This window comes from Petaurus breviceps, unplaced genomic scaffold (genome assembly GCF_028583685.1).
Source record: "Petaurus breviceps papuanus isolate PSGF00001 unplaced genomic scaffold, PetGlider_PUasm1.0 90825, whole genome shotgun sequence".
In the NCBI taxonomy this organism is placed as follows: Eukaryota; Metazoa; Chordata; class Mammalia; order Diprotodontia; family Petauridae; genus Petaurus; species Petaurus breviceps.
In genome coordinates, this window is record NW_027187353.1 from 20,332,882 (window position 1) to 20,350,333 (window position 17,452).

The 17,452-nt window shown below is 44.6% G+C and overlaps 1 protein-coding gene and 1 long non-coding RNA gene across 3 annotated transcripts in view; both read left to right on the forward strand.

Moving 5' to 3' along the window:
- The first annotated feature begins 4,627 nt into the window (after nucleotides 1-4,627).
- PRF1 (perforin 1) lies at nucleotides 4,628-7,698 on the forward strand. The gene is made up of 2 exons (XM_069071556.1): nucleotides 4,628-5,190; nucleotides 6,489-7,698. The coding sequence occupies exons 1-2, from the start codon at nucleotides 4,628-4,630 to the stop codon at nucleotides 7,615-7,617; spliced, it is 1,692 nt and encodes a 563-aa protein (XP_068927657.1). The 3' UTR covers nucleotides 7,618-7,698.
- A 7,332-nt stretch (nucleotides 7,699-15,030) lies between these two features.
- LOC138148636 (uncharacterized) overlaps nucleotides 15,031-17,452 on the forward strand; it is a 5,612-nt gene continuing 3,190 nt past the window's right edge. The window contains exons 1-3 of one of the 2 annotated variants that reach the window (XR_011165109.1): nucleotides 15,031-15,153; nucleotides 15,304-15,598; nucleotides 16,563-16,814. This is a non-coding gene — a long non-coding RNA (uncharacterized lncRNA). Of the gene's footprint in view, nucleotides 15,154-15,303; nucleotides 16,815-17,452 lie in introns of both variants that reach the window. The other variant, XR_011165108.1, reaches the window with a different exon arrangement.

Genomic DNA, 17,452 nt, shown 5'->3' on the forward strand with positions numbered 1-17,452 from the left:
TGCCTTTTCTTGTCTCGCCAACCTTAGTACAATTCCTGGCACAAAAATCGGTGCTTAAATGCTTGCTGATCCACTGACTAAACCTCTCAGCGGTGCCAGGCTGTTCTCTAAGACTAGAGAATTGGAGCATCCTAGAGTTCTCTGAGATTGCATTACAGGACATTTGCTGATCAGCCTGGTTAGGGGGACTTTGCTCACTGGGCCAATAGTAGAGAGGGTTTCCTTACAGTCCCTACACTTAGGAAATCACAGGTTTGGTCCTCTGAAAAGGACTTATCATAAAATACGTTGTATTGTACTTGAATCTTATTCCCTTGCTAGCTTGTAAGCTCCTTGAGGACAGGAGATGGTCTTAACTAAACCTTCTTAGGATCATAAGCTTTAGAGATGATCCTAAAAGATCATCTGCTCAAATCCCATGATTTTACAGGTAAGGAAAGAAACAGAGGATGTGATTTGGCCAAAATAAGTCAGCTGTCAGGGAGCGCCATCAGCATATGGACCCTTTCCCCTGACTCCACTTTATCTCCCCCAGGACCCAGGACAGCAGTCAGAATATACTAAGCAGACATCGAGTGTTTGTTGAATTAATGAACTATGTCATAAATTTCCTTGAGGATGACCCGACCTACTATATCCAGGAGTTCTTTTTTACTCAAATATGTATTAGGCCAGGTACCCTCTGTGGTTCCTTCCAGCTCTGAGATTCTAGAAATATGCTTTTACCCTTTCTGGATCCCCAAGTGAAGAGGCATCCCCATAGATGTCACTTCCACGAGCCTCTTCCTCCTTCTCTGAGCCATGCCTAGGGTGGGACAGGTGGGGCTTTGAATTAGAGCATCAAAATTTAAAGAGTTTGAAAACTTGAATATGCTCACCTTGAAAAGCTGGAAGCCATTATAGGAACTAATTCCAACACACACACACACACACACACACACACTCCCCTCAATTTTTCTGAATTACTTCTTGTATTATTTTCCTTTCATGAATTACAAAATTAACCAGATGGTACAATTCCTGCCATTTGCCCCAGCCAGGTATTTTTTGATCTGCTTGGCCGTGGTGCCAAAGTTACTATTGAAGACTATTCTCTTGCCAAATCATTGGTTCTCCCCATATGCTCAGGCCCCTTCCCAGAACAAAGTCCCTTCTCATAGAACCATGGCATTTCAGCATTGGACCTCAAAGATTTCCAGCCGCTTCTTAAGACAATCCTATCCATTCAGGGGCAGCTCCAACTATGAGAAATCTAGCCCTTCCTCATGTGGAGTGGAAATAGGTTTCATCATAACTTCTGGATATCATTCCCAGTTCTGGCTGCTGGGACCAAGCAGAACAAGTCACAGAATCATCGAATAATAGAGCTGACAAGGACCTTAGGGTCCATCAAGGCCAATCTCATCATTTGGCAGAGAAGGGAAACTGAGGCTGAGAAAAATAAAGTTACTAGCCCAGGTCATAAGGAAGGACCAGAATTAGAACTTGAACCCAGATCTTTCGACTCCAAGTGCAGAACTCTTTGTAATCACACTTCCAGATGACACCCTCCCCATGTATAGAAGTCACACTCCTGTGTTTTAATCCCCTAGAGCCATAGCCATGACCCCAGCACTCTATCTGCCTTAAGGGATGGGAGACAGTTGCCCAAAGCCATTGGGCTGAGTCCCCAGGCTGCTGGCAGTTCTGTGAGCTGTGAGAGTAGGCAGTATGTGCAGAGCAGGGACCAAAGGACTGACTGTCAAATGTCATGTACATACATGGGCATCGGTATTAGCCTCTGGTTTCAGACTTTTGTACCCCAGGCAATCACAACATAACAAGATCATGACAATGATGTTCATCATCATCATCATTGCTGGCGTCTAGAGTTTTTACATCCCTTTCATTTCCAAAATATACCCCTCCCCCAATCCCTTCCCCAGGGAGCCACCCCCTGTAACAAATAATAAAGAAGGGACAAAAAGCAGTTCAGTCAACCCAATCTGTGCATCCTCAGCCACGTCTGACAGTAGAAGCAACGTGCCATACCCATAACGTCCCTCCTCTGTAAAGAAAGGAAAGAGGTAGACTTTCTCCTCTCCTCTCTGGGGCCAAGTTTGGCCATGACAATCACAAAGCATTCCATTTATAAGACTGCTGCTTAAAGAAACACACCAGATGTTCTCACTGATGTGGGTGCTACCTGGAGAGGGTGGTGGAGCCAGCTCAAATCAGCTGCTCTCCAGAGCCAATTGTCAAATTTTCAGAGTGAGCATTTACACTTTGGGAATCCACAGACACTACATGGTTTGTTGTTTTTTTTATTGTCTAGAAATAAAATTATGGAGAAAGTGTTAATGTGGGAGTTGTGCCCTGTGAACACTTTTTGGGGGATTGGTAAACATTTACCAGCACACACCTGAAGCTATCCCCTAGTGAGACAGATCCTAAACTGTCCACAGACTTTTATTCTGAGCTCCCCTGGCCCATGTCCTCCACTAAATTCTCCACAGGGGCCACACCCAACATGCTGGGGGCAGTTTCCCAGTTCTGTCAATATTTCAGGTACCAGCAAGGCACATGAGCTGTGCACTTTCACTCCTCACTCTCATAAGATGTAATTGTGGCTCCCATTTCTCTAGCACTCAAGGGGCAGCTAGGTAGTAGAGTGGATAGAGAATTAGGCCTAAAGTCAGGGAAACCCAAGTTCATATCTGGCCTCAGACACTTTTAGCTGTGTGAGCCTGGGCAAGTTACTTCCCTCTGTTTGTCTCCTTTCCTCATCTGTGAAATAAGCTAGAGAAGAAAATGACAAACTACTCTAGTACTCTGTCAAGAAAACCCCCCAAAAATTTTTTTTAATTTTTTAAAAAAGGAACAAGCTATTTGTTGTGGATTTGTGTTTTCTTGTGTAATTGCTATTTTCTAGACTTCTTTGTGTATGGAAATGTTTGTGTTTGTTGGTGAATTTCTAATTCATAATTAAAACTATTTAAAAGGAAATAAAAACCCCAAATGGGGTCACAAAGAGTCAGACATAACTAAAAAATGACGGAGCAAAAAAAAAGTTCATGAAACACCTTCCTTACCCAGTGAGTCAGGCAGTCCGAGATTAAAGTGTATTGGGGAATATTTCACAAAATCAACACAACATAGATAATGTTAATATGCAGTTTTCTAAGCTAACACAGTCAGTAGGGGTCCTTATGTATGTCTCAGTAGCCCCCAGCTCCTACTTGAATTGGATTCCAGTAACTTAGAGGTATAGAAGCTGTCCCCACCCCCTTCCAGCTCTATTACCAGCTACAAAATGACTTTTGTTCATTTCCAAATAGCAAATCTATCCTCAAAAGATACCCATCAAGGAAGACTAGCTGCATGGTCTAAGGGGAATCACTTAACCTCTCAGCAAAGCATTTTTTAAGCAGCTACCTTGTGCCAAGCCCTAAGGAAGGTGATGGGGATCCAAAGGTAAAGCAATTCCTTGAGACTATAAATTACATAGGAGGGGTCAACTTGCATAGATGGAGGGAATTTCCTTACCTGGGAGTTCTCCAGGCTCAGTCCCTCTCCCTGTTCTACTAGTATTATTATGTTATTATATGGTACAGTTTCAGAAGGCAGGTCCCAAAGGAAACTCTCAGAATGTTTTGAGTAATGGAAGGAGACAAAACTGAGCTAAATTTAAAGGTTTAAAAAAAGAGAGAATCTTTACTTCATGTTGTTGTTCAGACATTTTTTAAAATTCTTTTTTGTTATTGCTGTTGTTCAGTAATTTTTAACTCTTTGTGACCCCATGTAGGGTTTTCTTGGCAAAGATACTGAAGTGGTTGCCCATTTCTTTCTCCAGTTCATTTTACAGATGAGGAAACTGAGGCAAACAAGGTTAAGTGACTTGACCAGGGTCACACAGCCAGTAAGAGTCTGAGGTCAGATTTGAACTCAGGAAGATGAGTCTTCCAGACTCTAGGCCTGGTGCTCCAGGCACTATGGCGCTCCCTAGCTACCCTGCAGTCTTACTTCATGCCCAGATCTCATTCTTGAATGCTGCTTGGTGTGGGAGAAAGACCAGTGGAAGTCAGAGAATCTGTATTCCAATCTGATGTTCTCAAGCGCCTGCAGCTCTGACATGCGTGGCCTGTCTTCTAATTTCCCTCTCCCTGTGAGATTCTAGGTTCTAAGGAACCTCCCAGAATGGACGTTTTGTGCTGCTCCATGATCTTGAACCACCCCATCTTTGACATTCCGTATTAGCTCTGACACTCTATGCTCTATGTTCTAGAGTCCTCCCATCTCTAAAATTCCATGTTCTAAAGACCTTCTGAACTCTGGTTTTCTATTTTGAAGTTCCTCCTCTCTGTGATTTTCCAAGTTCAGCGTTCTACAGAAACTTTTAGCTTTAACATTCTTTATTCTACGTCCTGAGATCTCTCTCAGTTCGGACATTCTATGCATTGAAATGATGTGCCATTGCCATGCTCCTACCCCAGACTCTCATCCCATAGGCCAAATAATTCACCCTCCAGACGGCCCCTCTGGTGATGAGTTAACTGTCCTCAGACAGCACACCCAAGAGTCTGCTGAATTGCTCCCACACCATGGCTCCCAGCTTCTTCACAGCCTCCTTCCTCTCTCTGCAGACAAGATGGCCTGGTTCTCCTCCTCCTCCCTCCTCGTTCTCCTCTTCTTCTGCCTGTTCGTCCTCCTCCAGCTGCCCCAGGCCACCCCAGGCCCTTGCCGGACTGCTACCCGTGCTGAATGCCGCCGCGAACAGACCTTTGTGCCAGGCTGGGAGCTGGCTGGGGAGGGTGTGGATGTCACCACCCTCCGCCGAACGGGCTACTTCCCCGTGAATGCCCACAGATTTGAGCGTCCTGACGGCACCTGTACCCTGTGCCACAACGATATGGAGGATGGACAGCTCCAGCGCCTTCCGTTAGCCATCACGGACTGGCACAGCCAGAGTGGTAATTGCGAGCGGAGCGTAACCAAGACCGAGGCGTCCTCTGTTGTGCAAGTGGCCGCCGAGGCTGCCAAGAGCATCCAGAATGACTGGAAGGTGGGCCTGGAAGTTGAGCCCAAGCCTGGCACAAAGGGCCAAATAGCCGTGGCTGCCTCCCACTCCGAGGCAGCCCAGTTCGCAGCTGCGAAGATCCACGAGGACGAGTACAGTTTTACCACGGACTCGGTGCAGTGTCGTTATTACAGGTAGGGGAAAAGCGGCGGGGGCGGGCTGGTCAGGGGACAGGTCACAGGATGGAAGGAACAGAGACCACTGAGCACAGAGGAAGGAGGCTCATCAGAATGAGAGCCAATGGCTGCCACTTACACAGATAGCCCTTGGATGTTTGCAGAAAGGAAGGCAGGAAGGCAGGCAGGCAGGCAGGCAGGCAGGAAGGCAGGAAGGAAGGAAGGAAGGAAGGAAGGAAGGAAGGAAGGAAGGAAGGAAGGAAGGAAGGAAAACATAAAAATTACCAGGACAGAAAGTGGAGCCAGAGTGGAACAGAAGGACACAACTTTTCTGGAAGCAATGACTGAGTTGACTTGATTTCAAAACTGGAAGTGGGGTGGGAATGGGGGGAATCAAAGCTTCAGGAGCCACTGATATAGTCTGGCAGTCAATAAGGGATGGGAAATGAGTCCAGCACCAGGGACCATGATGAGCATTGACAGAAGGAAACTGTTTATTGGCACCATCAGGGCCCAGGGCAGGAGTTCCAGGCAAGAAGATTGTTTCTTTTAGTCCTCAAAACACCCCTGTGAAGAAGGTGCTATTATTAAGCCCATTTTACAGAGATAGGAACTGAGAATGAAAAGAGTGAAATGACTTGCCCAGGGCCACACAGTGAGGAAATATCTGAGACAAAATTGACACTCAGGTCTTCCTGATGCTCTCTCCACTCTACCGCCTAGTATGGGCAAGGACTCATTGTCAACTAAGGAGCAGAAGTAAGTGATAATGTAATAGTCAAAATCCAGGAGACAATGGGTATCGTGGCTTGGGAATTAGAGTGTCACTCTAATGGGTGTCATTGTGTGAGCTTGGCCAAGTCATTTGACCTCAGTTGTGCCCTCAGTTTCATTGTCTGTAAAGATGAGTTGTTCCCTGAGCTCGTTTCCAGTCTGAGGTCTATGATCTCATGAGATCCCAGGGTAATTAGGGAGCTATTGGGACTTATCCATCAGGGAGCGCAGGGACATAGAAGAATGGCATGGTCAGATTTTTAGTTCGGGAAAATCACTTTCGCAGCCATGTAGAGGATGGATTCGGAGAAAAGCTTGGGTTAGGGAACCGATTAGAAGACCATTCATGACATGATAGGGATTGGAATTGGAGAGAAGGGATCGAGTACAATGTGGACAGAGCTGACAAGACTTGGTGACCATTTGGATACATGGGGTGAGGGAGAGTAAAGAATGGAGGATGGTGAAGAGCTTATAAAGCTGGGTGATTGGGAGGAGGATGATGGTGGTGGTGATGACAATGGTTTTCTTCCCACTCACAGATTTCACCTGGTACAGAAACCCCCCCTGAACCAAGAGTTCCTTCAGGCCATCAAGGCTCTGCCCCACAAATTCAATGCTTCTACTAGTGCAGACTACCATCGCTTCATTGCCAACTATGGCACCCACTTTCTCAAGTCTGTGGAACTGGGGGGCCGGGCCACAGACATCACTGCCCTCCGCACGTGCAAGCTGGCTCTGAATGGGCTCAAGGCCAATGATGTGAGCACCTGCCTTGCCGTGGAGGCAGCCGTGAGTGTGGGCAATGCCGTTGCCTCATCAGATATCAAGAAGTGTGAGGAACAGAAGAAAAACCACAACATCCAGGGTTCCTTCCATACCACCTACAAGGAGCGCAAAGTAGAGGTGGAGGGAGGGAAAGTGAAGGGGAGCTCATCTGAACTGCTCTTCTCGGATCAGGATGGGAAAGAAAAGTTCTCAGAATGGATGGACACAATCCCCAGTAAGCCTGGACTGCTGGCCTACACCCTGGAACCCCTGCACTTCCTACTGGGGTCTCAGAATGCCTGGAGGGAGGAGCTGAGACAGGCTGTCAGTCATTATGTGACCAGCAGAGCCCGGTGGCAGGACTGCAGCAAGCCATGCCCTACAGGGCAGAAGAAAAACCCCAGAGACCCATGCCATTGTGTGTGCCAGGCATCTGCCTTCACCAATGGTGACTGCTGCCCCAGGGAGAAGGGCCTGGCCCATGTGGAGGTGACCAGCCTCAGTGCCAGGGGCCTCTGGGGAGATTACTTCACATCCACCGATGCCTACATCAAGGCCTTCTTTGGGAACAAGGAGCTGAGGACCCCCGTGGTGTGGAACAATAACAATCCCACATGGCGCCTAAAGCTAGACTTTGGGATTGAGCAGCTGGTGACTGCGGGCCCCTTGAGGATGCAGGTGTGGGATGCAGACAATGGCTGGGATGATGACCTTCTGGGCTCTTGTGACCGAATGCCAGAGGCAGGGGGAAGGTGGGAGAAGTGCTACTTCAGCCATGGCCACCTAAACTTCCATTACCAAGTGACGTGTGCCCCCCATCTTAAGGGGAGCAACTGTATGGAGTATGCCCCTCGTGGAGCTCTTGGGGAGCCAGCGGGAAACCGGAGTGGAGCCGTGTGGTAAAAGTCCCAAGAAGAGGGTAAATGGAGGGCAGCTTAAGAGACTGAAAGGCTGTGTGGTACAATGGGAGAGCAGCGAATCTAGAGCGAGAGGAGTCCTGCATTTAAATTTCACCTCTTTTCCTTACCACCTGAGTTACTCTGAACAAATCACTTAACCTCTCTGCGCCTGTTTCCTCATTTTTTAAATGAGTGGGTTGGACCAGATGACTTCGAAGGTCCTTGTCTAGACTTACATTCAGTATTCTGCTTATTTAATAATCATAATCACCTATTTTAACATAAAATTATCCTCCTACAAGGTCTCATCCAATCCTGATATTGGCAGGATAGTAAGGGGGCTCTTCCTTTGAAAGAGCTGCAAAATAGAGTCTAGTGAGAGGGCTAATCCCCATTGGAAAGGGCTGTTGTCCAGCCCAAAGAGGGAGCCTATGATGAGTCCAGCACCCTGCACATTTGGGTTAGAAAGCAGGATGGAGAACATATGCTTATTCAGAGTCATGCCTAGGAATTTTTGTGGCCAAAGCAAGCAGCAAAAAGCATGACCTCCTTTGATTGGGGGAAGAGGGGCACTGCAGACCCAAAGAGTGGAATGGGGAGTGGGGGAGGGCAGGACTCACCCCAGCCCACCACCTAGCAGCTCCCTGTCTCAGTGAGTTACTCCTGCTGCCAAGCACCGTTGTTTCTATAGCTGATGGACTTCACACACTTTGGCCATTCTCTAGATTTGTTGCCCTTGGCCAATAATCCAATTCTAGCCAAGATCTATTTGGCTACTACATTCTTGGCCATGGACTATCAGCCACTCCATTGAATAAGTTCCTCAAGGATAGTGACTATTTTATTTTTGTCTCTGTGTACTCACACCTAAAACAATGCCCAGTACATGCTTTAAAACACTTTTTGACCTATTGATTGACTTGCCTAAACACACCCAAACAACAGCATTGTCATGGTTTGTCCTATATTTTTTTCAGTAGCTACTAAGTGCACCCAAACAGTACACGTTCTAAAGGAACTCACTGACATTGAGAGGTCATATGCACAATCCCCCTGCCTCGATACCTAAACCATCTCAAGTGATTCAATATCAGAAATGACCAGCACCGAGAATGGCCTCCTAGAACATCTAATCCAAGGCATGCCTGATGAAGAAAACCCTCTACAGCACTCCTGAAAATTGGGGATTCAACCTTCACTTAAAGATCTCCAATGAGACCATCATGAGATTCAAAACAAAAATAAACTAACTGCTTATGTTCTAATACGGGGAGATGATCCACGTGTCCCTTCTAAACTCTATCATCATCAAAGGTCATAGAGGAAGTCCATTTAGACAGGACTAGGAACGGTTCTTCTATGCCTCGATAAACTTAAAAGAAGAATGTAAACAGAGGGAAAGGGAAAAACAGGTTAGGAAAAATTACCTTCCATAATCAAGAGTGAGAAAACAGCAGTCTATATATATAAACAAGGTGGGGGAGAAGTTAATACTTGAATCTCCTGAACTGACCAAAGGAGAAAAGATTGATATGTTTTTCTTATGCTAAGCCATCCCTTCATTCTTGGCATATATCCCACTTGGTCCTCATGTATAATATTTGTGCTATATTGTTGTAGTCTCCTGACTAGCATTTTATTTAGATTTTTTGCATCCATATTTATTAATGAAATTGGTCTCTAATTTTCTTTTTCTCTTTTTTCTCTTTCTGGTTTGGGTATCAGCACAATATCTGTTTCATAAAAGGAGTTAGGGTAGGACTCCTTCTTTGCCTATTATTCCAAATAATTTAATACTGGAATTAGTTAATCTTTAAATGTTTGGGAGAATTCACTTGTAAGTCCATTCAGTCTGTATTTTTTTTTTCTTAGAAAGTTCATTTATGACCCGTTCAATTTCTTTTTCTAAAATAGGCTTATTTAGATATTTTATTTCCTCTTCTGTCAATCTGGGCAGTTCATATTTTTGTAAATATTCTTCCATTTCACTTAAATTGTTACATTTATGGGCAAATAATTGGGCAAAATAACTCCCAATAATTGCTTTGATTCCATCTTCCTTAGTGTGATATATTCACCCTTTTCATTTTTGATACTAGAAATTTGGTTTTCTTCTCTTTTTAAAAAGTTATATTAACCAATGGTTTGTTTAGTTTATTAATATTTTTCATAAAACCAACTTCTAGTTTTATTTATGAAGTGATTTTTGTACATTCAATTTTATTAATCTCACCTTTAATTTTAAGGATTTCAAATTTCTTGTTTAATTAGGGGTTGTGGGGAATGAATCAGTTGGGTAGGAAGTGAATTGGTTGGTTTATGCTGCATTGAGACCTGCCACTCCTAAAAGTGCCCTTGAAACAGAGCCAGAAGAGGGACTTCCATGGGGTCCCCACTCCTGGGAAGGCCAATGACTTTTGGGTTCTAAGAAGTTGGTCAAGGGCAGGTGGAACTAAGGTGGGACTAATAGGGCTTCTCAGCACTGAGAGGTCTGAGCAGGGACATGATTGTCAGCTTCAAGTTCAGAAGAAACCATTATGTGGAGAAGAGATTGGAATTGCTCCCCTTGGCCCCAGAGAAGAAAATGGGAATCATTCATTCATTCAATGAGCATTTATGGCACTGTGGGAGGGACCATCGAGGCCAGGACAAAAATAAACAGCCTTCAGCCCCAGAGAGCCCACTCCTTGAGAAATACCTGTACACACTCAATCCAAACACCCCATTCTCTTCTAAAGTGCTTCAGCCCAGAGCTCCCACTCCCAAGGTCTGAATTAAAGGATCACAATTGTTCCTACAGCTTTCCTCTGATTTCTCATGGAGGTGATCCTGGGTTGGCAAAGGCTCTGCCAGCCGGGCACAAGCTACATCAGGTCCTGCCAACCTAGAAAGGCTTCAGATACATACTCAGCAATGGATCGGGGGACGGGAGAGGGCGGGGGAACCTGGGTGTGTCATTCAATGATAAATCTAAGGGTCGAAGGGCTGATCCCCAGAAGACAGGGTCCCAGAGGATGATCTGATTCAACCACAGTTGGTCATAGAACCATCTCCCAAGACATTCAGGGGTTAGTGAGGCAGTGTCCAGCCCAGTGGGGAAAAAAATGGATCCTAGCATTATTGACGTAACACCTAGAAGGACAGAGCAGCAGCAGGGCAGAGTGGACAGACAGCTGGACCCAGGTTCAATTGCATGACCCCATACTTGCTGAGCAACCCTGGTTATCTTCCAAGTGCCCCCCAGCAAAGAAGACCCACTTACAGGCGAGTTTCTAACCTGTATCTCTGGAGTTGGTTCCAGATCCCCACACCCTCTGAAACCTCAGATCCAGGGCAAAGAAGTGGAAATTAATGATAACAACAGCAACAACTATCTTTCCTAGAGTGATTGCTAAGTGGGAGAGGCTGAGCTCAACCCTTTAATCCTTACCTCAGTCCTGAGGGGTAAATGTTGCTGTGATCTCCCTTTTACAGAGGAGGAAACTGAGGCAAGCAACCAAGGTTAAGTGACTTGCCCAGGATCACACAATGAGGAAGTGTCTGAGGCTGGAATAATGATGATGATAACAACATAAGTACAGGCACTTTCTGGATTACAGAGTATTTTCCAGACACGATTTCATTTTTAGCCTCATCACAAATTGAGCCTCTGACACATAGTGACTGTGCAGCCTTAGACAAGTCACTTAACCCCAAGCTGCCATGATGCAGAACGGTCCCTGATTTGTTCTGGATGGGGGGGGGGGGGCGGATTTCCTACACCAGTGAAATCCTGGATCTCCTCCAAGAAAACAAGAAGCTCAACGCTGTGAGGTAATTATTATTGCTGACTATTCTCACTATTTTACGGAAATTGTTTTCTGCATGTGTTGTCTCATTCCATTCCTACAAGGACCCTAGGAGTAGGTGCTATTACTGTACCTCCTTTTACAGATGAGGAAAGTGAGGTTCAGATAGGAGAAGGGACTTGCCCAGGGTCAGCAATGGAGCCAGGTGGGGTATGCGCTAGAGGAGACAACGGTTCAGTACCGAAGGCCTGCTCCAGGCGGGCAGCATGACTGGGGGGGGGAGCCAGAGCCAACCGGGTCTGCAAAGTTCTGACTCCGCCCATTCTAGGGCAAACCAGGTAATAGTCATACTGAGAAGGAGAGGCCAGTCCATCTGTGCTTATCCTCTGTCCTGCAGGGACACTCTCCTGTGTGTCCACCAATTAGAACGGGAGCCCTTTGATCTAAGTGGCACAAGAAATAGAGTATTGGGCATGTAGGTAGGAGGAAGACTTGAGTTCAAATCTAGCCTCAGACGCTTACTAGCTGTGTGACCTTGGGCAAGTCACTTACCTTCTGTCTGCCTCAGTCTCCTCACCTCTCAACTGGGGATAATAATAGCATCTGCCTTTTAACATTATTGTGACAATGAGGTAATATTTGTAAAGCACTTTGCAAACCTCAAATGGCTATATAAATGTTAGCTATTATTATTTTTAAGAGCAGGGACTATCTCACTTTCCTATTTGTGTCCTGAGAGCTTAGCATAGTTTGAAGAGCAAGGTCTTCACAAATGTTTTTCCATTTATACATTCATCTATGCCTGGAACTGAGGGGAATTTTCTCCCCCCCCCCCCACCTTGCTAAGAACATGTTGTTTTAGGGGAAGGTCAGGGAGAGGAAGCAGAAGCTGGCAGATGGAAATTTGTCCTTGGCTGCAGGTCCTTGGGACTGAGCTGAGATCACCTGTAACATTGGGTCACACTTATATTGAACATTATAATTTCCAAAGCGCTTAAGCGATCTTAACTCATTTGATCCTCACAACGACCCTAGGAGGTAGACGCTATTATTACGTCCGTTTTACAGATGAGAACACTGAAGCTAGAAGGTCAAAGTGTCTGAGAGGGGCTTCGAATTCTAGTCTTACTGATTCCAAGGTCTTTCCTGATCTCCTCTCCTTGACCCCTTATTGACTTTCTGGACTTAAAACTAGGCCTCTATTGCTACTTCATCCCAGAATCTCTGTCAATGTCTAGAATCTCCTCACCCTCAGCCCAGCCTATCACCTCTGCATCAGCAGACTCCATTTGTTAGAGGAGCCCAGGCTGGCCCGCCTTCATCCCCATCCTTGACTTGCTCCTGACTTTCTGGACTTCAAAATCTTCCCCCATTTTGGAGTCCGCATTTTTCTGCTTCTCTTTGTGTGTTGTTTTTGTAAGCTCCTTGAGGACAGGAGCTGCCTTTCTTCCTTCCCTTTCTTTTTCTTTCTTTCTTTCTTTCTTTCTTTCTTTCTTTCTTTCTTTCTTTCTTTCTTTCTTTCTTTCTTTCTTTCTTTCTTTCTTTCTTTCTTTCTTCCTTCCTTTTCTTTTTCTTTCCTTCCTTCTTTCTCTTTCTTTCTTTCTTTCCTTCTTTCTTTCTTTCTTTCTTTTTTTTTTTACTTGCCTAGGGTTAAACAGCTAAGAAGTGTCGGAGGCCAAATTTGAACTCAGGTCTTCCTGACTCCAGGCCTAGCACTTTATCTACTGTGCCACCTAGCTTCCTATTATTATTATAATACATATACACACACACATGCACATACATATACATACTCATATACAGGCATATGCATATACATACACATAAACATAACATTAGCTACCTTGGCCCCCACTGCCTTAAGGCCAAGTATCTTACATTTTGCTCTGTAATTATTGTTTGTCCTTCATTTTCTTTCCTTTCTTTTCTAAGGAAAATTTATTTTAAATTTTTTACTTTTAAATTTTTATTTATTAAATTTATTTATTTTTTAATCTATTTATTTATTTATAAAGTTTATTTGTTTATTTATTTTTAGTTTTCAACATTCACTTTTATAAAATTTTGAGTTCTAAATTTTCCCCATTCTTCCCCTTCCCCATCCCCAAGAGGGCATGCAATCTGATATAGATTACACATGTACAATCATATTAAACATATTTCCACATTAGTCATGTTGTGAAAGAAGAATCAGAATAAAAGGGAAAACCCATGAGGAAGAAAAACAAAAAAAAGATGAAAATAGTCTGCTTCCATCTGCTTTCAGACTCCATAGCTCTTTCTCTGGATGTGGACAGCATGTTCCATCAGGCGTCTTTTGGAGTTGTCCTGGATCATTGCATTGCTGAGAAGAGCGAGGTCTATAAAAGTTGGTCATCTCACAGTGTTGCTGTTACTGTGTGCAATGTTCTCCTGGTTCTGCTCACTTTACTCATAAGTCTTTCTAGATTTTTCTGAAATCTGCCTGCTCATCATTTCTTTGGGAACAATAGTTTTCCATTACATTTATATACAACAATTTGTTCAGCCAATTTCCAATTCCCAATTGTCCTTAGTTTCCAATGCTTTGCCACCACAAAGAGCTGTTATAAATATTTTTATACATGTGGGTCTTTTTCCCTTTTTTATGATGTCTTTGAGATACAGATCTAGTAGTGGTATTGCTGGATCAAAGGGAATACAGTTTTATAGCTCTTTGGGCATAGTTTCAAATTGTTCTCCAGAATGGTTGGATCAGTTCACAACTCCACCAACAATGCATTAGTGTTACAATTTTCCCACATCTTCTCCAACATTTATCATTATCCTGTCTTGTCATGTTAGCCAATCTGATAAATGCAAGGTGGTATCTCATGGTTGTTTTAATTTGCATCTCTCTAATCACTAGTGATTTAGAGCATTTTTTCATATGACTATAGATAGCTTTGATTTCTTCATCTGAAAACTGCCTGTTCATATCCTTTGATCATTTATCAATTGGGGAATGACTTGTATTTTTATTAACTTGATTCAGCTCTCTATATATTTTAGGAATGAGACTTTTATCAGAGAAATGGCTATAAAAAGTGTTTCCAAGCTTTCTGCTTTCCTTCTAATCTTGGTTGCATTGGCTTTGTGCAAAAAAAAAAAAAACTTTTTAATTTAGTGTAGTCAAAAATGTCCATTTTGCATTTCATAATGTTCTCTATCTCATTTGGTCATAAAGTCTTCCATTCTCCACAGATCTGACAGGTAAGCTATTCCTTACTCTCCTGGTTTGCTTACAGTATCATCATTTATGTCTAAATAGCATAAGGGGTGTCTTTCCAGTACTTAGCAGAGTGCCTGGTATACAGTCAGTGCTTAATAAATGCTTGTATATTTCCCTCCTCCCAAAGTCAGTGTTTTATACATTGCAGCAAGCTGCCACCCCCAATCACAGGCAGAAGGAGATTAATCCCTCCCGGCCTCTGAACCCTGGGAATGTTCCCTTTTTCCCTCCACTCAAGCCTTATCTTCCCCAGGCTTACAACATTCCCAGGGCCTTCAGACATTCCTTGTAAGGCAGGCTTGTGAGGCCACTGTGGTCACACCCCTCTGGACGCTCTCCAGCTCATTAATGTTCTTCCTAAAACGGGCAGCTCAGAAGTGACCCTAATCCTCCAGCTGTGGTCTGACCTTGGAACAGCCGGCCCATCACCTCCTCCTCACTCCCCACCTCTCTTCAAGGCAAGCCACAATGACAGTAGCTTCTGGCCAGCCAAATTACCCTGGTGAGTCACACTGAGCTTACACAGTCCACGAAAACCCCTCCAGGGCTAAATCAGATAAGCTAATGTCCATCCCTGCTTCTCCCATCTCCTCCCTTTCAAAGCTGACTTTTTTTCTTTTTCTTTTTCTTTTTTTTCTTTTCTTTTTGACAGGGGGAAGGCAGAGCATTGGGGTTAAGTGACTTGCCCAAGGTCACACAGCAAAGCTGACTTTGCAGCCAGGGAACACAAATGAGTGAACAAATGAATGAAGCATTTATTAAGCTCCTACCATATGCTGGGCACCATGCTAATTACTAGGGACATAAAAAGTCAGTCAGTCCCTGATCTCGAGAAGCTCGTATTCTATGGAGGAAGCTTCAGCTACAAGGCAGATGGAAAAGTCCCACATTTCGGAGCAAAGACAAAACCTCAGAAGAAGATGAGTATTAAAAAAGATGTCTTTGTGGTAAGGAGCAGCTATTATCAGAATAATCCTAATCCTAATGGGAAATGGTAAAAATGACGAATTCTCTGGGTTCAGCTCAGGTCGAGACAGTGGTGCTGAACTCTATGCCCCCATGGGGAGGGTGAATTTCCTTTAAGAAATAAGCAAAATAAAAAGTGAATGTTGAAAACTAAAAAAACTTAAATAATTTTTAAAAAATGAATTGCATCATTTACAACATAAAATATAAAAAATGATTTTTGATGCTTTTGTTTTGAGACTATAGTTATTTTAAAACCATTCCTTACTGCCCCCCTCACCTCTTACAGGTGAGACCCTTCCCTATAACAAATAAAAACTGGTTAGGGGCTAAGTCTGGGTATGGGCTCAGTTTTCTTCTTGGGGTCAAGGCTCTGTCTGTGAACAGGATTATGACTCATTCAGTGGCCAGAGTCCTGCCAGAGTTGGGCAGAGACAGATTTAGGCTTGCTATCAGGAAGAAATTCCTAATGATCAGAGCCTTCCCTAAGTGGAATGGGCTGTCTCAGGAGGTCAGGGGTTCCCCCTCACTCAAGGTCTTCAGAAAGGTACAGGATGGCCACTTGTTGGGGAAACTGTAAGGGAGTCCGTGGTCAGTAAAAAGTTGGACTAGAAGTTCCCTGTCTCTGAGGTTCTGAAATTCATGGAGCTCCAGGAAGAGTTACCACCACACGACAGCCAAATGTCAGAAGAGGGCCTGAGCCAAGACTGCTACCTGTGGTATGTTTTTTCCCCAGCAGTCCTGGGAGGCATGCAATACTAGCATTTCCCCAATTTTACAGGGGCCCAGAGAGTTGAGGGAAATAGCCTATGGTCACAGTGTCTGTACATCAAAATCAGTGGGAAATGCATCAGAGTTAGAAAAGGAGACCTGAGTTCAACCCTAACTCTAGTGCTTACAAGCTGTGTGACCGTGGGTAAGTCATGGTGCCTCTCTGGGCCACAGATTCTTCATCTGCAAAACAAAGGAGTTGGAGTGGATGATCTGGAAGGTTCTTCTTACCACCCAGGCCTCTATGCCTCCCAGTTCTATTTGGACTGTCTGGCTCTCTGCAGAGAAGTCAGTGAAGAGACCACTCCAGACTCGTACAACCACCTCCTCCCCGAGGAGGGGAGACCGAGAATGCAGCAGCTATTCCTTCCTTCCTTTCTAAGGGACCAGCTGGGCACAATTCCTTCCCCCAGCTGGGGCTTTGAGGTAAGGTCTAGACAAACCACAGAGACACCAGAAATTGAGTAGGCTGTCCTCACTCAGCTGGGGTTCTTCCCTGTAGGATTCATTGAGAGGCAAATTTGGGTGACTCAGAGCTAGGGAAGGGAGAGAGAGGAACCACCAGCCCAAATCATCAGTGTCACAGCTGAAAGAGACCTTAGAAAGAGACCTGAGAACTCCCTTGTTTCACAGCTAGGGAAACTGAAGGCCTTGAAGGAGAAATGATTGACCCAAGGTCACACAGGGCAGAGATGGGAATAGAATCCTGGTCTCAACTCCCAGCATGGTTACCTTCTTTTCATCATCATCCAACATTTAGAGATAGAATGTCAGGACTAGAGGAAACCCTCAAGACATAGCATGTTAGAGCTGGAGGGAGCCTTGGAACCTAGAATGTCAGAGCTGCAGGGAACCTTAGAACATAGAACGTCAGAGCTGGAGGGAACCTTAGAACATAGAACGTCAGAGCTGGAGGGAACCTTAGAACATAGAATGTCAGAGCTGGAGGGAGCCTTAGACACAAACTCTCAGTGCTGGAGTGAACCTTAGAACATAGAACATCAGAGCCGGAGGGAACCTTAGAACATAGAACGTCAGAGCCGGAGGGAGCCTTAGAACATAGA

Bases quoted from the DNA above. Each gene is read 5' to 3' on its own strand.
- PRF1 (XM_069071556.1), top strand. From the start codon at position 4,628: ATGGCCTGGTTCTCCTCCTCCTCCCTCCTCGTTCTCCTCTTCTTCTGC. The intron at 5,191-6,488 runs GTAGGGGAAAAG...TCCCACTCACAG, and splicing joins GTGCAGTGTCGTTATTACAG to ATTTCACCTGGTACAGAAAC.